Below are 19,750 nucleotides of genomic sequence, written 5' to 3' on the forward strand. Positions count from 1 at the left end.
TATGCTTTCCTTACATTGAAATAGTATTTTTTGTGATCCATGGTAACAAGAACATTTTCTTCAACTACTTAAATATACATTCTGAATGTTTCCTTGTTGCAAGCACACAAAGCATGATTATGTTCGCAATTCTACTGTATTTAAGGAGTTGTGCAGAACAGTAGTCTAGAGCTACTCCTCTTAAAGCCACAGTAATCTAGACTTAGTCTCAAATGGAACATTGCACATTGCAGAAATGTTCTTTGAAGTACTTACCCTAATGTAAAGCTGTAGCAATGCAGCACTTGTAAATGAAATATGCACACAACCTGTCAGCATCTACTGCTTAACTTGTTTGTCATAATGCTAACCCTGATTTACTGTACCATTCAATAGCCCTAAGCGCAAAAATGTTCTCTTTTTAAACTCTAGATGGCACTATTGATGTAATCAGACTGATGCCGTGTCTAGCAACACAGCTGAGGAGAAATGGTCCATGATCTTTAGGTCAAGTCATATTTTACAGGCAGCAAGAGAAAGCCTTCTATTGAGTCCTGCCAAATTATTACTTTGAAACACATATTACAATGAAACCACAACTCTTGCCTAAATTAAATCCATATTCACTCAGTGATAATAGTATATCTAGATTAGTTGGACTGAGACAGTGTAAATTTGCTGTCGCTATGCTACATCATTATCCAATCTCCAGTGATTTACAAAGGCCTCTAGTCCAGTCAGTCTCTGCATCTGAGATTAATTGAGTTTAATGCAGCCAGTTCAATAATATAACTATGTGTTTCACCACTTAGAAATCATTTAAAAAATGATTGGTTTTATACCTCTACTTTGATTGTTACATTTGTAGTGTGTGTGTGTGTGGGAGTGTATGTATGTATATGTATATATATATGTATATATGACTGACATTTAACATTAATGCAAACCAGTACATGGCTTTATACCTTTTGATTATTATGTACCTACTTAAAATGTACTATGTTTCATTTTGTATCTTTTTTCAAGGACCTTTTACCTTAATTATCATATTCACAACATACTGTACACAAAACCAAGGAACAAGGAAACAAAATGCACTTCTGAGATAAAAAGATTACAATACCTGTCTTAAAGCCCAAACATGCTCATTTGTAGTTATTATCAAATGAAAGTCAAAAAAAGACAAAGAAAATGCATGGGTGTATGTTGTGAAATAACTTTTTTATCATTGAACTTTGTTTAGACCCTTTGAAAGGTTAATGTTTTCCGGATGTGTAAATGTGTACTGAAATAGAAAAGCACAAGATCATTATTCAGCCTTCATAAAAATAAAGCTATGGTACAATAGAAATCCAGAAACCAATCAATGGTAACAATTGTATTAATATACACTTTTGGATAGAATTCACAATTTATTGAATTTGGAACATTTCTACATGTATCAGGTCCCGAGTGTAAATTTACATGTTAGTAATGTAGTTATATAAAACACAAAGTACCATATTATCTCAATTATATTAATCCGTGCCTCATATATTTTCACTCAGAGACTTAGTAACTGCTCTCACTGTTTAATGGAGCTAGCTAAATGGTTCTAGGCCTACTGTTAGCTAGGACATATCTACTGTTAGCTAGGATAGCTATTTAAGAGCGTTCCTCCTCAAACTCTACTATTACAAAGAGAGGTTAGATATGGCATAAATATTTATGTAATACATCATTACAATAGCAATCTTCGTCTCAACTCAGGTGGTCTGTCTGTGAGTATCCTTGTGTATTTTTGTTGCATATATACAATGCCTTGTTTTGGCTTTATCTTTTCCAAAATATATACATTTAAAAAAAAAAATGTATCCCTGCATTCTGATGGGTGAGATGTATACCCTTGTACGGATCAGTGTGGGGCAAAGTCTTGTCTGTAAGAAGATTAAAAGTGACTTTCATTGCCTTGTCAATGTTTTGGGCTAAATACATTATAGGTTGCTATTGCTCGCATCATATATGGCCCTTTAGATTTTATGAAAATTAGGGGTAACACTTAACATTAAGATGCTCTTGTTGTAACACTGTAATTACACAAAAAATATATATCTTTCTATTTTTGATTAGTATCCAATACTGCTAAATATGCAAGATAATATTGTGATCGGCCAAGGGTTTTTCTGAGTTATTCACCACGGAGAGCTAAACCTGCAATTCCACGCTTTGTATTTGCCAATGCACTCTAATACTACCGAAGATGTGAAATGGAACTCAATTCACAATGTTATGCTCACAGGGACTGTATATATGACCAATATATCATAAAAGACAATAGGCCTGTTTATGTAATGTTGTAAAACAAATAATATAGTTCAAATGCTATGTCATTATTTGTCTCCATGGTGGTATGGCTGCTTAAAAGAGGCCTGAGCTCCATTTTAACACAGCCTCTCTCCCAGTGTCCGTCATCTCCTCATATAAAACGTATCTGTGTATTCTTTACCCATCATGCCTCAGCATCGGTACAGTAATTTGAATTACACTACCAGCTGCTGAAACAGGAAATCTGTATTATACTGCTTTAATGAAATTACAAAATTATGTTTGTGGCTTGGCACACATAAATTCAGATGTCATTGTAGGTTGGTTGACAAATTACATCTTAGAATTTCTTAGACAACAGTATTTTGATGGAGAAAAAAATACAGTGTGGAATTTATATATTTAATTTATTCATATTTCTCCCCCCTAAAAATTGCATAATTTTATACTAGACAGACAGAGTTGGAAAAAAATGATGACAGTGTTGCCATTGATGACAGTGCTAGTCTTTGATGTGCCAACCTGATGTGCCAACTTCAGGGCTTAGTTTGATTTTAACAGCTTGGGGTGATCAATTATGACTTGTTTTCAAGCTACATTTATACTTTGAGCCAAATACTGTACCCGCATGAACAAGAATAATGCTGTGATATTTGTCGAATATTTACTTAATTCTGTCGCTGACAGTCGTTAGGTTTCATCAAAGTATATTCATTTGAGTAACTCATCAGTATACTGTATTGCTCATAGTGTAATAGACAGATGTTGGAATAAAAATACGAACTACTTCAACAAATTCAGTGAACATCGAAGGATTAATCCAAAAAGGAATAGTTTATGTTTACAACAACCTGCTGTGGCATGTTATCATACATCATTTTGCATGATTCAAATGGGACAATAACATCATAATTTCCAAAGACAATGTTGATGCAGTGGTGCAAATGTATATGGATTGTACAGCTTAAATAGCTTGCAGTGTAATACAACTCCTGCAATCATTGTGATACGATGCATTAATAACATGTACAGTAAGCCTACAGCATGCATGTATTCATTCTGAAAACGGAAAACAAAATGGCCACTATTACTCATATGAGATGCTGAAAAGTTGACCAAAACATATACCGGTAGTGCCTTTAATCTTCATTACAGATTCTGAGAGTTAAATACAATACCATTGAACATATTCATATATCATTATCATAATCAATTGTTTATATATTGTTTTCAGGAGGTTCAGTACATAGCAGCTTCTAGAGAGGATGTGCAGTCTTTTCCCCAAACTCCACCACACCAGATAATGGTATGAACTATTAAACAATTAAATCTACAGTGCACAAACGCAGGACCAGTCACTTTATGAGGACCTGATATCCATACCTGACTGCTTTCAGGGGATTCCAGTATGTCTCTAAAAAGCAGAGAGGAAGCAATAGGCCACACTGAACACTAACTTATTCATCAGTTTGTAATCATCATACTTGTGAGGATGTTTAGATGATAACAAACAGATGTACAAACACATTTTAATTGATCTGTTCTTCAATAAAAATATTCAGTTATTGTGCTCAAATTAATTACAGTAACCATTTAGAACACAACTGATTTTTATGATACAAGATTCAGGATTATTTTGTGTTATAAAACATGAATATTGATAAAACATTCATTTCATTTCTTGAATATGATACATAATTTATATTAACCATAATATATCATTGAGAGATTGTGGAGAATTAGCATTAGTTGATTTGATCCGTTCCTTGACAATAATGGCTCATGAAAAACAGCAGCATCCCATAATAGACACAGCAAAAGCCTGTGCCCTGTTGCTTACAGTTAATTTTAAAAGAACATAGAACTATTCCATCTAGTAATTTGAATGGAACACCTATGTATTTCTTTATCACTGATACTACTGCTATGTTTTGGCAATGTTTTCTTCCATTTGTCCAAATGGCTCACACGCATGTACAGCAGATGGCTCATGTATTGAACACGCATCCTATATCAAAATAACTTTCAAAGATTTCACTTCTACCCCTTATCTTAATTACACTCAAGACATAATGATTTTGCAAATTATACTACCACACAAACTAACACACATACACTTTCGCAGTGGGTTTTCCTTTCTAGAAGAGGCCCTTCTAGGCTACTGGACCATTAAAAATGACTTACTCTTTATTGAATTATATAATCCATGCTCCTTGTCAAGTGTCAAGCTTGTAGTATAAAATACATTACTGACAACAAAATATACATAAAAGTCGTAGGCAGAAAACTTTTGCTTGACTATTTGCGTAAGAATCAAACTTCATTGGTCATCCTTCCACGTGATTCTAAAATCCTTTATTATCAGACAGATGATGCAGTTAGCGATTGTATCGTCATGATTGACAGTAGGGATATAGTAACTTCTTTTGACAGGGGGAGAGCATGCCATGTACAACAACTACAAGCATAACCAAAAGGCTTAGTTTATGTATGTTATATTTTAGGGTTGGATCATAGATATCTCTAATATACACATCTCATACATTTGAGATCTGTAGCAGTTTCCGATGCATGGAAAATGTTGTATTTTACACGACACCCCTCTGTTTTGGTTTCGTCCAAACTTGGGTAAGATTTGAGTTCTTTTCTATGGCTTCTGGTTCACTCTGTTGAAGGTGAATGTCCTCTCGTGTCTGTCAGCATTTGCTGTCAATGGCTTTCATGATTTATTTTATTTGAATGTCTGGGCTTTTTACACTTTCGTCCAAAGAAACCAATAATGGATATTCTATGGATTTTATGGATAATACCCACTGTAATAGCTGTAGAAGGTAAGATAATGTTTAAAGCCCTTTGAATAACGTCTTGCCGACGGGGCTATAGAGTTGCTGATCACATCACGTTGAGTGGTTGAATTGATTTTAACGAGAACGTTCCGGGGGAGTCTGTACATTGTGGGAAAGGCGCTTCTTTGAAATTTTTACGGAAATAATGAACAATGGCTATATGAAGGTTGCACCGATCATGCCCGCATCCTCTCAGGTGTGGAAGTGTCCAAACGTATTGCTTGTCATGAAGGACATACCGTATGCTTTTTACTGTGCCATTTTATACATGCCAAGTCAAAACATCGCTATACTTTTATACTATTTCAAACAGTTCAACCGTGAACAAGAAAGTACACGGGTTACTTTATGATGCAGCATGGCGTTTTCCCCTTGTCTGCAATTTGTAAAAGAGCAGCATGAACAGTCAGTAGGCTACACATTTTCTGAAGATGGTTGGGTGCAGTATGGACAGTTATGTATTTGATTAATGACGTCTCTGTTGTATTGTTTAATAATTTTGTTGGCATAATCTAATTGTGCTGTGCACTGGCTGGAGCACACAGGCTTCGCTCGCGAATGATGATGAGCAGTGTGTTCAGTGGCACAATAGAACAGGTACTTCATGAGAGCATAGCGCTAGGGTAGCCTACCAATTTTTAATTAACCACCAAGGACTATCCTCTTTTCATTGAAAATGCCTCGGTAGGTTGTTGATAATGTGCCTTCAGCTAATGTGCAATTTTTGTGATTTGTCACAGAACATGAGTCTTGTGATTTATTTTAAAGAGATGCACGAGTCCTTCAGAGGCCGTGATGGTCAGTAAGTAGAGCCTACACTACTCTTTTTTTATTTTTTATTTTACTGGGCAAGCCAGTTAAGAACAAATTCGTATTTACACTGACTGCCTACACCGGCCAATCCTGGACGACGCTGGGCCAATTGTGCGCCGCCCTATGGGATTCCCAATCACAGCTGGTTGTAATACAGCCTGGAATCGAACCAGGGTGTCTGTGGTGACGCATCAAGCACTGAGATGCTGTGCATGCCACTCTATTCAACGCAATTGGTAGAAAGACATTGGTCTGCTATTATTTGTCATCCTTTTTTTAAATGCAAAAAAATAAAAAGTTGATTCTCCATTCAGCAATGTTAAAGCAGCTTCTACCCTACTGTCTGTGGTTCCATCTCACTCATGACCCTAGGGCCCGAACACTGCTGCGACAATCCGGGAGCCCCACATACCGGCAGGATTCCAACCAGGATGTATTAAATACATTCCTGCAAGCATAAACATGTACATAGGCCTACTGTAAACCAATCATATTGTACTTAGCATTAGCGTCATATTCACATGGTAGGCATTTTCATGTTCATGTAGTCTATTGTATAGATAGTAGACCCAACCTTTGGAGAGAAACAGTGTGCTGTGCTCGGCATACCTTGATCGGCCTTTTGAATTGACAAATACAACATAAGAACATTTCAAACGGGACACACTCTTTTCACACCGCTTCAATATAAAGTGATTTTCATAGCCGGTTAGGAGAATTTTCGCTAACCCTAACTGTTTAACTAACCTCAACCTCAGTCTCCTAACCTGCTACATTAATTCTACTAACCTGCTGAGTAAGTTCTAACCTGATACGAAAAAGTCATTTCGGTATCGAAGTGTCTTGAAAAGAGTGTTTCCCAATTTCAAGCAGCATATCATTTAACTGGGATATTGGAAAGTTATGTTTCCTGAATTGTTACATAGGCAGACCTAAAATATGCCTCGGTGTTTGTATTTTCCAGTTGACATTATACTTGTAGAGTAGGTAGGCCTACACACATCCAATGTCATGTGTTCCTCTGGCAAAATCAAATATATGGTTGTGTCTAAGCCTTTGTGTCTGAGCATAAGGCTTTTGATATTGAACATCTATACATAATCATTTTTGAATGCTTTGATTGTTTATTTCATTCTTTCAATGACAATAGAGTAGGTGCTTTTTCTTGTGTCCTAAAATACCAATCTATATGTATATGTTTGAACATTTACTGTAATTTGTAGTCGACCCTGCTGTGCATTTGAAAAATGTTTTTCTTTCCTTATTAGTTAAAAATAGCAATTTAACCTATTAGAGAAAAACTGTTTGCAAGACCCAGGTTCAAGGAACCACACTTATATGCCAATTATACAAATATTTATGTCCTAGCACTTATATGCCATTTATACAAATATTTGTGTCCTAGCAAATATATATATATATATATATATATATATATATATATTATTTATTTATCTTATTTATTTATTTATTTATTTATTTATATTTTGAAACCTTGCTTGATCTGCTATATTTACTATATTGTTACCATTAATTCTTCTTATTATTATTATTCAAATTACTGGAGTTCAATTATTGTTATTTTGTTTACTAAATAAGCAAATGTTAATACAGTGAGGATTGTTTTCAACATTTTACTGGAGGTAAATCAGCTAAGGCCAGACTTCGAATAGCTACGTCTTCCGGTTCGTGTTAGCTCATGAAAGTTGTTCATTTACATTTTCACTTTAAATGAAGAATAAAGCTTGAATGGGAAAAGCTTATGGCTGTTCACCTTTAGAAGGTTCGTGATAGAATGAAGTTGTTTTCTCTTAGCGCAGCAGTGTTCGGGCCCTAGGGTCATGAGTGAGATGGAACCACAGACAGTAGGGTAGAAGCTGCTTTAACATTGCTGAATGAAGAATCAACTTTTTATTTTTTTGCATTTAAAAAAGGATGACAAATAATAACAGACCAATGTCTTTCTACCAATTGTGTTGAATAGAGTGGCATGCTATTTTCTCTTTCTGGAATGCAAACGTGGCTAGATGACGTATGAGACTGCATAATATATGAAGAGACACTGACAGCCATAAAAAACAGGCATTTATTTTACTTTTAGTCACAGTGGGAAGCTATCAATGGAAATGTTTTGTATTGTGCAATATGGCTATGTCTGGCAGGCTAATACACATCATATGCTGTCATTTAATAGGCCTATTTTATCAAGAGTTTTCTTTTCTATTTGTGTCACAAACAATATATGTTCTTGATGAAGCCATTTATTTGGCTATTCTCTTTCAGAAGAAATGTATTTCTTGGTCATTTTCAATGTAAAACATATAATATATTTACCCTTTCAGACAATAATGGCTGCATAGAGGAAAAGGCTGTTTTGTTTCTGAACAGGCAATTAAGCTAATAGTGTTACCCTTTTCATGTTTCTGTTTACGTAATTGAATAGTAATTACTTACTATTGAACTTGACTGACGATAAAAGTATTGATTTCCGAACCCATTTTTTCTCAAGCAACATTAGCCGGCAACACTATTGTTATATTTATTGTATTTCAGTATCATGACTGGTTGTTCTCTTCCCCAACCCGTCACAGCCCCCCCCCCATCTTACCCTTCGTATCACCCTAGCCGATCATCCAATGAAGTCGCAGGAGTAGGCTATGTATGAATTTTTTGTTGTTGAAAAAGAGGTCACTGTAGCCTTAATCCAAAAAACAACACGCCACAGAGAGGAACATCAAAGTAAATCGTATTGACGGCTCTGATGTCATGGCATCAGAACATGGTTGCTTTGGCGAAGGTTCTTCTGTCGGGTTTTATATAGAAACACGTCAAAATATTCCCATAGTCCTTCTGGCACATCTCTTAGATCAAGGCTAATGTTGGTAATTGCATCGTGATATAATTTTTGTTGTGTGTTTTGATGTATAATTTTGACAGCTAGCTTATAATTATGTACGTAACTGTATAGGTTAGCAATTGAAGAGAATACAAATAGCAATACTTTCATATTTATGTTAGGATAATTATTTAGCCCTACATATCTTTTAATGTACTTGGACAACATACATTGTTTCATATTGTATCTTTTTTAATGTTTTTTGGACATAGCATGTGAACTTTGTCTTAATGACAGATGCTATTCTTTCAGCTACAGCTCTAACATCCATAGCTCTGTATATGGATTTCAGAGTGATCACATTTTGAGAGTGATGTAGCTAGTTATCTTTCAAACCAAGGCAGGGATGTTGTTGGGCTAAAACACTGTGGATTGTGGATTTTATGCAAGCCCCTGTTGATATGAAATCTTCTTGGTAGACCTATGGTTAATTTTAGCAGGTGAGCTTTGATGAATGGAATCGAGGTGCTCAGTAAGACAATTCCTGCTGTTCCATCTGAGCCAGGCATGCCTGTCTATATCCTCTCATTTTGTTTACCTTTGCATCAGCTGCAGGTGCATTACCTACCTCATGCCAGGTGTATCTATGGAGAGCATCATCATCATCATCAACAGCAACAAATCTTACCAGAGCTGCCAAAAAGTATTACCATGGAAGTAGTTGCAAGCCCATTCACTCTTAATGCCATTTAAGGTCAGGGAGAGTATTATAAAATCGAGTCAATCATTGATTTAATTAGTAAACAATGCTTATGGCAGTACTAGACCTATGGTTCTCCATATCTGATTCTGTATCTTATTACCCTTCTGCAATCTCTAGACTGGGTAAGTAATGGACTGTAAAATAAGGTAACCAAAGTTTGAACACGGTTTATTGACTTGCTTGTTCGTGGATTTATGATAATTGTAACAGACATTTAACAGGAAAAACGCCTTGCCTTTGAATACCCTTAGGAGTAACCAAAGGCAGCTACTGTAACGATAACAAAACCATCAACCTTCAGTGGGATTAGCACACAGAACATAATTTACTAGCTATTCTTGGAAATACAGCCAGAGTACACTTGCTAACAACAACTATCGTTTACTACGAATTTCACCTCTGCAGTCAGTAGTACAAGAGCCCAACTACCTTCTGAAACACATCCTGTTACTGTATTATGCTACATTCAGTGAGATAGCATGTTTCTGGCTATATGTATATGTGCAAAAGCCACATTGTGATCTGGTCATGACCATCACCAGAGGTAGACAAACTAGGACACATGGCGTCCACGTTGAGGCAGGGTGAAGTAATTAAAGGCAATGTGAAATCATGATTTTTATCGAAATTCAAAAATCACACAAAATGTAAGCAGTATAAACTAACTCGTGCCTCAATAATTTGCGTATTTAGATAACTCACATTTGTAGAGATGACTCCATGGATGAGATGCTGTAAAATAACATGGGATCCAGATTAAATATTTAAGGAAGGGAGTGGCTTTTTATTATCATCCAGTGAATATGTCAGAGCGATATCTTAGTGTATAGGTAAGAAAGGAGGCAGTGGCGGAGGTTTGTTCTCCATAATGCGGTTGCCTCCTCCTATAGGCTACAGCGGAAACCTGAGAGAAAACAAAGTGCTTTCAGTATTTAATACTATCGTGTTCTGTTATATCTTAACATGTTTTTTTGTTGTTTGTTTGAAAAGCGTTATGAAAATTAGTTTTTTGAGTTTGCCAAATATGTGTAAACTTTCTTTCAAATGTAAATTCAATAGGCCCATTTCAACTGTACTTGTGTGGGGACTAGAAGTGTTCGCCTAACATGGAAGCATTATAGTTTTTGGAATAGTAACAAAAGGCAGTGACAGGGGGGCTCTGAAATGGGATTAAATCAAGGTAAAATGAGTGACCATACACAATCCTGTGTTTTCTCAGTCTACCCAATGAGCAGATGCAGGGAGCTTGTATGCACGCCAACCACCACAGTAGGCTTTCACAAAGAATCCGCCTCTATTCAAGACCTAATCCATGCTGCCCATGGCCCAGCCATTGTCACTTTGCATGCAGAATTTAAATTAGTGCTGGTACCAGTTGTTTCATTTGAGGGTGGGTGTCACATTTCGGGGACATCCATGGGCTACCTTGAGGATTAGTTTAATGCAAGGGTATCCGAGGGCTCAGAGATTTTGGCCGATGGCAAGAGGGGATGCCAGTTTTACAAAAATGTGTTCTCTCTGCATGGCATGACATCATTGTGGCTGCATTTTGAGCTGCCATCTTTTGTTACGGGCTTGTATCAGTGCCTCAATCTCCAACCATGTTCACTACAACATTTGTTCATTAAGAGCCTGTCAGTAAGAGTCTGTCCCCTTTGGTAACATACCATTTAAAACCACTTTCAATTACACTAGTTATTCATTTCAGTCTTTTGTAAGATCAAAACTAGTAATAATTTGATATTCCTTAAATTAACACAAAACCTTGTTTAGATGGACAAATGTATTTTGAAAAGGCACCCAGTCTATTCCCAATATACTTTTTTATGGCTGGCCTCAGGACAGTCAACTGTGTATAAAATAAGCTCTGTTCGGAAAATACTATACATTTCTCAATGGAATAGTTCTAAATGTAGACTCAAATTTCATCACCAAAAAGTTTTGTTAACAATACAACTACTGTGGAATGGGGACAATTGAGAACCTGTGTGTTACATAAAAATCTATTCTTCACTGAGGATCACTTATGTTATGGGTCTTGGGTTTTGTTTTTCTAGCAGTCGTTAAAGTATAGGTGTGTTGTTCAACCACAGGGCTATAATTGTTTCAGCCTGTGGTGAGGAAAAGTGTTTGGTCTGAAAGTGAGTGAAACTAGCTACTATGACTAATGCCCCTGTTAGAGGTTTTTCAACCAAACATTGATGACACTGTTTGTATTGAACATGAGTCAGATTGATTGCATAATTTCTGAGATAATATCATTATATTCCACATGGTAATGTGAAATCATCCAAGCTTCATACTGCTCAACATTAATTAGTTTATCTAATGAAGTTACACAGGGGTAAGTAGTTTATTCAATGAGAGTAACTGTATAATTTCATTAGCACAGTTTCTGGCCATTACGTCATTCCTGTGGGCTGTATCTTGTTATTTTTTGCTGATTGGAAAAAAACATCAACATTTTGAACTGTCTGTAAAGAGGTCTAGATTCAATTTAAACTGCAAAAGCAACCTATTATGTACGTTTACAGGTAGAACCTTGTTATACCAATTGTTCATTAACCTAGACTCAGGATAGTAATACATAGCTTAAATATCTCAATCACAAATCTTGATTGACAAATTGCAAACCTTCAGCATGTCACATGCTAGATTAAAACCTCAAGCTGATTAGCACCCTCATTGTTGCCTGCATCTTTATGCATATTTGAAAGCATAAGTCTTCTAGAACTTGAATTGAGCTCAGAGGGTAAATGCAGCAAGCATCAAGCCAGGATACCCTGAGAGAGGTCAGACCTGGTCTCACAACCTCCCTCCATACAACCCCAGGTACTGTGCCACTGCCTCTCTGAACAGGCCCACAGAACACAAACCCAGCGGATTAGTGTCTGGCTCTCAATGTCCCCGGGAGCAGAGCTCATCGGCGGAGACAAAGAGGGGCTGATTGCGTTGTCATCTGCATCACAAAGGGAAGAATTTTCCACCTGAACTGTTGCCTCTGCTGCGCTGCACATCCCATCTATCAGCTGCTCTGGACCAAGGTTACATCTGCCTTGTGTTTCTCTATATCTCTGCTTTTCTCTCTCTCTCCCTCCCTCTCTCTTTCTCGGTCTCCTCTCTCTCCAGTGGTCGCGATATCAGCAGCTTGACGGCTCACTCCTTAGTGGGGACTGGGCTCCCCAGCCTTCATGTAAGCTGCAGCAGATCTGACCGATTTCAGCCTCCGTCGGTAGTAATGGGCCCAGCATGGTTCATCGTTTTTCTCCCCCTGCCCTCACTCTCGCTGGCTGACTAGCCACGGTGGGCTGCTCTGTTCTGCTTTGCTCCACGCCAATATGCAGACACAGACTTTTAAAAATGTTTTTATTTTATTTAACCTTTATTTAACTAGGCAAGTCAGTTAAGAACAAATTCTTATTTACAATGAGGCCTACCAAAAGGCAAAATGCCTCCTGTGGGGTTGGGGGCTGGGATTAAAAATATAAATACATTAAATAAAAAATATAGGACAAAACACACTTCAAGACAAGAGAGACAACACAACACTACATAAAGAGAGACCTAAGACAACAACATAGCATGGCAGCAACACATGACAACACAGCATGGTAGCAATACAACATAAAACCACATGATAGCAACACAATATGGCAGCAACACAACATGGTAGCAGCACAAAACAGACAAAGGACCTTCTCTACTCCTGCCCAGCCGGACCTATCTGTCTCACTCTCTGATATAGACAGAGCACCATGACGTGATTTCCAGCGAGCAGACATGTTTTATCTGATTAGTGTGAGCTGGGGAGGACCTGGTGTCCTCTAACAGATTATGCTTGTCTTTAGTTATTGGACAGGGAGGTTGAGCACCAACGTGACATGGTACAGTAGAGTAGAGGTACTGTGGGTCTATAGGTCTATTGTGACGACTCAACGACTCTACCTTTTGCACAATATTTATGTATGAGCCACACATGATAACTACCCCATACGGTGCATGCAATAATTGTAGATTTTTCTGAATGAAATGCCTGAAAAAAATTGTTACAATTATACATTCAGATGCCTAATCTGAGGACATGACATTTTAAAAGTCAGAAAAGAGAGAACGTTATTAAAAAACCTGTATGAAGTGTGATACGGGAGGTATTTGTTGGCATCTTATTGTATTAGCCTAGTGCAGAGGGAATTAACAGAGATAATGAGCTGATTTGGCCCATGGCTGTGACTTGACTGCATTCAGAGAGCAGGAGCTAATCTTTTGTTGTTCCCAGATTAATTCAGATACAGCGTAAATCAATTGTAAAAGCTCAGACCCCTCAACGGGCTCTAGAGTAGCTACAGTTCAGACAGTCAGATTGGTGAAATGTACTGTAACAACAAGGGTATAAACCTAGCTCTGGGCTGAAATTACACAGTGTTAGATTTTTTTTATTTATTTTACCTTTATTTAACTAGGCAAGTCAGTTAAGAACAAATTCTTATTTTCAATGACGGCCTAGGAACAGTGGGTTAACTGCCTTGTTTAGGGGCAGAACGACAGATTTGTGCCTTGTTAGCTCGAGGATTTGAACTTGCAACCTTTCAGTTACTAGTCCAACACTCTAACCACTAGGCTACGCTGCCACCCCAAATGTGGCCACAGAGGCGTGTTGTGCTGGAAACGGTTAAAGAAGTAGGGGCCATTTTGATAACCTGGAATGTTAATATAAATAAAGTGCTAAAATGGTGGGTTAATAGATAACAAATCTCAAAGGCAGGGGTCATCACAACAGAAGGGTAACTGCACTTCTTCTTTGCAGTTAATCGGCTGTAGTCCAATTACTCAGTACTGCCTGGGCCGGAGGGGCTACTTTTCTGCACAGACTTGGCCCTGGTAAGCACACATGGATTTTCAGATTATGTAGGGGTGGCAGGTGATAGACTTTATGGCAGTTTTGCTTTTTAGTATTTAAGGCTTGGGAGAGGTTTCCAGGCTTGAGTTTTTCTTCCATGTAGGAAAACTGTCATAATCAGACACAATCAGAAATGGAGTCATTGTTGTGGGTTGAGGCCGAGGTAATCATCTCCTTTAGAATTCTCAGACTTCTCCAGACAACCCCATATGGAGCTCCCTCATCAATCTGCTTAGAGCCCTAATCAATAGCACAAGCTTAGCAAAGATTTAACCCCAAGCAACATTATATGGAGGAACATCAATGAGGGGTTATTACAATTTTCTTTTAATAACTCATATGATAAACATTCTATTCGACAGAGTAAGCACATTCATTTGCATAATCATCTCTCAGTAAGCAGATTCAGCATGGGGCCGATAGACAGTGGGATCTGTCAGATGTGCAGTTGTACTGACTCCCACTCAGGCATTAAATTCATGTCTTGCACTTGTTCCAACCCTCCATTCATTGTTATTTTACCCTAATTCCTACCCTGTAAAGATTTTTCAGCAGGAAACACTACCCCTAAAACTCACGCCCACGTTTTGAGAGAAGCCAAAGATGGAGCAATATGTGTCCACTGGGTTCGATGAAACCATGTCTGCGATCATTGTAGCCATGAGGTAACACAGCTCACCGAAACAGGAGCACAATATAGGGATTTGAGGAGTGATGACTATTTTCCATACCTTCCTCTGGCTCTACGTTTCAGATAGTAATCACAGTGGACCATTTGCGAGGGCAGCTGGAAAATCCATAGAGAATCTCAGGAGACCTGCTGTGGCTGTGAAATCAATGCAGAGATCCAGCCGAGAACGTTAAATGAAATGAAAAAGTCATATGATATGGTTAAATGTGTAGAATGTTATTATTCATGTGGACCAAATAACTTTTTCATCTGCAGATAACGCAAGCTGACATGTATATCAGTGGAAGTAGTGAGTTATCTTTGTGGTTTGTGCCCCGTCATACTCACAATCCATCATTCCTTTTGGAGATAGAGTAACAATAGCCTTACGTGTTGCGTTATTGGTCCAATGACAAGAAAGAGACAAAAAAAAGGATATCATACAAACAGGAAACAACTGGTTTTAGTGTTGTATAAATACTGCATAACTCTGGGACCGAAAGACACATCATTGTACTATTTACATAGCACTCGCATAAGCTAGGTCTGACTCAAACTGACAAAGTTTCTTCTGTTTTCTCTTGGTATCCCCTTAGGAATACAGTATATTTATACATTTCATAGCATACACACATTAAGCTAATATCTCATTACAGATATACAGTACCAGTCAAAGGTTTGGACACACACATTCATTCCAGGGTTTTTCTTTATTTTTATAAAAATACTTTTTTTAAACATTAAATGCACTATGCATTATGTGGGTTGAATGCTGTATCAATAAAACTATTAATAAAAGTCCCATCATGGTAGTGACTGTCCGTTACTGCTTATCACATATGGAATCATGTAGTAACCAAAAAAGTGTTAAACAAATCAAAATATATTTTAGATTCTTCAAAGTAGGATATATGAAATGTCTATTTGAGAGTTAGCCAAGTGCCCCTGTCTCTCTCCAGAGCTTAGAATCTACACAATGACAGCTTTGCACACTGTTAGAAATTCTCTCAACCAGCTTCACCTGGAATGCTTTTCCAACAGTCTTGAAGGAGTTCTCACATATGATGATTGCTCGGTGGCTGCTTTTCCTTCACTCTGCATTCCATCTCATCCCAAACCATCTCAATTGGGTGAGGTCGGGTGATTGTGGAGGCCAGGTCATCTGATGCCCTTACACAGCCTGGAGGTGTGTTGTAGAGGTTGACCGAGTAATAGGCATGGCCGACTTAATTGGGGCCGATTTCAAGTTTTCATAACAATCGGTAATCGCCATTTTTGGACGCCGATTATGGCCGATTAAATTGCATTCCACGAGGGAACTGCGTGCAGCAAGGAGCCAAGGTAAGTTGCTAGCTAGCATTAAACTTATCTCCGCACGGCGCGCTGAAGGCGGACATGAGCAGCATCCCAGGTTTCCTCCGCGCGCCGGAACCAGTCGTCCACCGCAGGAGCCTCGGTCTGACTCTGATGCCAAAGGGCCAGAACCGGCTGATACCCCAACACACACTGAAAGGGAGAGAGGTTAGTGGAGGAGTGGCGGAGCGAGTTCTGAGCCATCTCTGCCCAGGGCACAAACTACGCCCACTACCCCAGCTGGTCCTGGCAGTAAGACCTCAGAAACCTACCCACATCCTGGTTAACTCTCTCCACCTGCCCGTTACTCTCAGGGTGAAAACCCGAGGTCAGGCTGATGAAGACCCCCAGAAGTTCCATGAACGCCCTCCAGACCCTAGAAGTGAACTGGGGACCCCGATCAGACACTATATCCTCAGGCACCCCGTTGTGCCGAAAGACGTGTGTAAACAGAGCCTCCGCCGTTTTTAGGGCCGTAGGGAGACCGGGCAAAGGGAGGAGACGACAGGACTTAGAAAAACGATCCACAACTACCAGGATCGTGGTGTTACCTTGTGAAGGTGGAAGATCAGTTATAAAATTCACCGACAAGTGCGAAAACGGCCGTTGTGGAACGGGTAAGGGTTGTAACTTACCCCTGGGTAGGTGTCTAGGAGCCTTGCACTGAGCGCACACTGAGCAGGAGGAAACGTAAACCCTCACGTCTTTAGTTAAAGTGGGCCACCAGTACCTCCCACTAATACAGCGCATCGTCCGATCAATCCCAGGATGACCAGAGGAGGGTGATGTGTGGGTCCAGTAGATCAATCGATCGCGAACAGCAGACGGAATCTACCGACGCCCAGCTGGACACTCAGGGGGAATGGGCTCTGCACGTGACGCCCGTTCAATGTCCACGTCCAGCTCCCACACTACCGGCACCACCAAGCAAGAAGCTGGAATTATGGGAGTGGGATCCATGAACCGCTCCTCTGTGTCATACAGCCGGGACAGTGCAAGTGCCTTAACGTTCTGGGAACCTGGTCTGTAAGAGAGGGTAAACACAAAACGGGTAAAAAACATGGCCCACCTTGCCTGGCGAGGATTCAGTCTCCTCGCTTCCCAGATGTACTCCAGATTGCGGTGGTCAGTCCAGATGAGAAAAGGGTGTTTAGCCCCCTCAAGCCAATGTCTCCACACCTTCAAAGCCTTGACGACAGCCAACAGCTCCCGGACCCCCACATCATAGTTTCGCTCCGCCGGGCTGAGCTTCTTAGATGGCGTACCCGAGCGCTGAGAGAGCACAGCTCCTATCCCAGCCTCAGACGCGTCCACCTCCACTATGAATTGCAAAGACGAATCCGGATGAGCCAACACAGAGACCGAGGTAAACAGTGCCTTCAGTTTCCTAAAAGCCCTGTCCTACCCAGCCGACCACTGCAAACGCACCGGACCCCCCTTCAATAGTGAGGTAATGGGAGCAGCTACCTGACCAAAGCCCCGGATAATTCTCCGGTAGTAATTGGCAAACCCTAAAAATCACTGCACCTCCTTCACCATGGTTGGAGTTGGCCAATTACGCACGGCTGCAATGCGGTCACTCTCCATCTCCACTCCTGACGTAGATATGCGATACCCTAAGAAGGAGACGGACTGTTGAAAAAACAGGCATTTCACAGCCTTGACATACAGGTCATGCTCCAACAGGCGACCAAGTACTCTGCGCACCAGGGACACATGCTCAGAACGTGTAGCGGAATATATCAGAATGTCATCGATATACACCACTATACCCTGCCCATGCAGGTCCCTGAAAATCCCATCTACAAAAGATTGGAAGACTAATGGAGCATTTTTCAACCCGTACAGCATGACGAGGTACTCATAATGCCCTGAGGTGGTACTAAATGCTGTCTTCCACTCGTCCCCTTCTCGGATAAACACCAGATTGTACGCACTCCTGAGATCCAGTTTAGTGAAGAAGCGTGCCCCGTGCATTAACTCAATCGCCGTGGCGATCAGAGGTAGTGGGTAACTGTATCCCACCGTGATTTTATTTAAACCTCGATAATCAATGCACGGGCGCAGACCTCCATCCTTCTTCTTCACAAAAAAAAGAAACTCGAGGAGATGGGTGAAATGGAGGACCTAATGTACCCCTGACGCAGGGATTCGGAGATATATGTCTCCATAGCCACCGTCTCCGCTTGCGACAGGGGATACACGTGACTCTTAGGAAGTGCAGCGTCTACCATGAGATTTATCGCACAATCCCCCCGTCGATGGGGTGGTAATTGAGTCGCCTTCCTTTTACAGAAGGCGAGAGCCAAATCGGCATATTCGGGGGGAATGCGCACGGTGGAGACCTGGTCTGGACTTTCAACTGTAGTAGCACCAACGGAAACCCCTACACACCTACCTGAGCACTCTCGCGACCACCCCGTGAGAGCCCTCTGTGGCCAAGAAAAAGTGGGGTTATGACTAGTTAACCAAGGTAGACCCAGCACAACGGGATACGTAGGAGTGTCAATAAGGAAAATACACATTTTTTCCTTGTGACCCCCCCTACGTCACCATACTCAAAGGAGCTGTGGCCTCCTTAATCAACCCTGACCCTAATGGTCGACTATCTAAGGAGTGAACGGGGAAAGGCACATCTACGGGTACAATGGGGATCCCTAAACTACGAGCAAGAGCTTGATCAAAGAAATTCCCAGCTGCACCTGAATCTACTAGCGCCTTATGCTGGGAACACAGGGAAAATAAATCAGGAAAAGTAACAGACACAAATATATGTGCAACAGAGGGCTCTGGATGAGAATGGTGCCTACTCACCTGGGGTGGCGCCAGAGCACCCTGCCTGTTACCTCGATTCCCAGAGGAACCTACCCGGCACCGACCAGCAGTGTGACCTCTGCGGCCACCCATGGTGCACGAGCGGGAACCCCCTCCAGTCTCCCTGTGCACCCTCCCTCCTAATTCCATGGGAAGAGGAGAGGGGGTGCAGGAGGATTGAATCACCAGACCCCGATCTGGACGTCTGCGAGCAGCCAGCAGGTTGTCCAGCCGGATGGACAGATCCACCAGCTGGTCGAAGGTGAGGGTGGTGTCTCTGCAGGCCAGCTCCCGACGGACGTCCTCACGCAGACTGCAGCGGTAATGGTCGATCAGGGCCATGTGATTCCATCCCGTACCGGCTGCCAGGGTCCTGAACTCCAGGGCAAAATCCTGGACGCTCCTCATCTCCTGTCTCAGATGGTAGAGGCGCTCACCCGCCGCTCTGCCCTCGGGTGGGTGGTCGAAAACTGCC

The 19,750-nt window shown here is 40.3% G+C and overlaps 1 protein-coding gene across 4 annotated transcripts in view; it reads left to right on the forward strand.

Moving 5' to 3' along the window:
• Positions 1-4,916: 4,916 nt before the first annotated feature.
• Positions 4,917-19,750, forward strand: part of LOC115207717 (ephrin type-B receptor 2) — a 159,583-nt gene continuing 144,749 nt past the window's right edge. For 2 of the 4 annotated variants that reach the window (XM_029775124.1, XM_029775126.1), the window contains exon 1: positions 4,917-5,114. In XM_029775124.1, the coding sequence (XP_029630984.1) occupies positions 5,063-5,114 (52 nt within the window). In that variant the 5' untranslated portion in view covers positions 4,917-5,062. The remainder of the gene's footprint in view (positions 5,115-19,750) is intronic. The other 2 variants (XM_029775125.1, XM_029775128.1) reach the window with 2 other exon arrangements.

This window comes from Salmo trutta, chromosome 14 (genome assembly GCF_901001165.1).
Source record: "Salmo trutta chromosome 14, fSalTru1.1, whole genome shotgun sequence".
NCBI lineage: Eukaryota > Metazoa > Chordata > Actinopteri > Salmoniformes > Salmonidae > Salmo > Salmo trutta.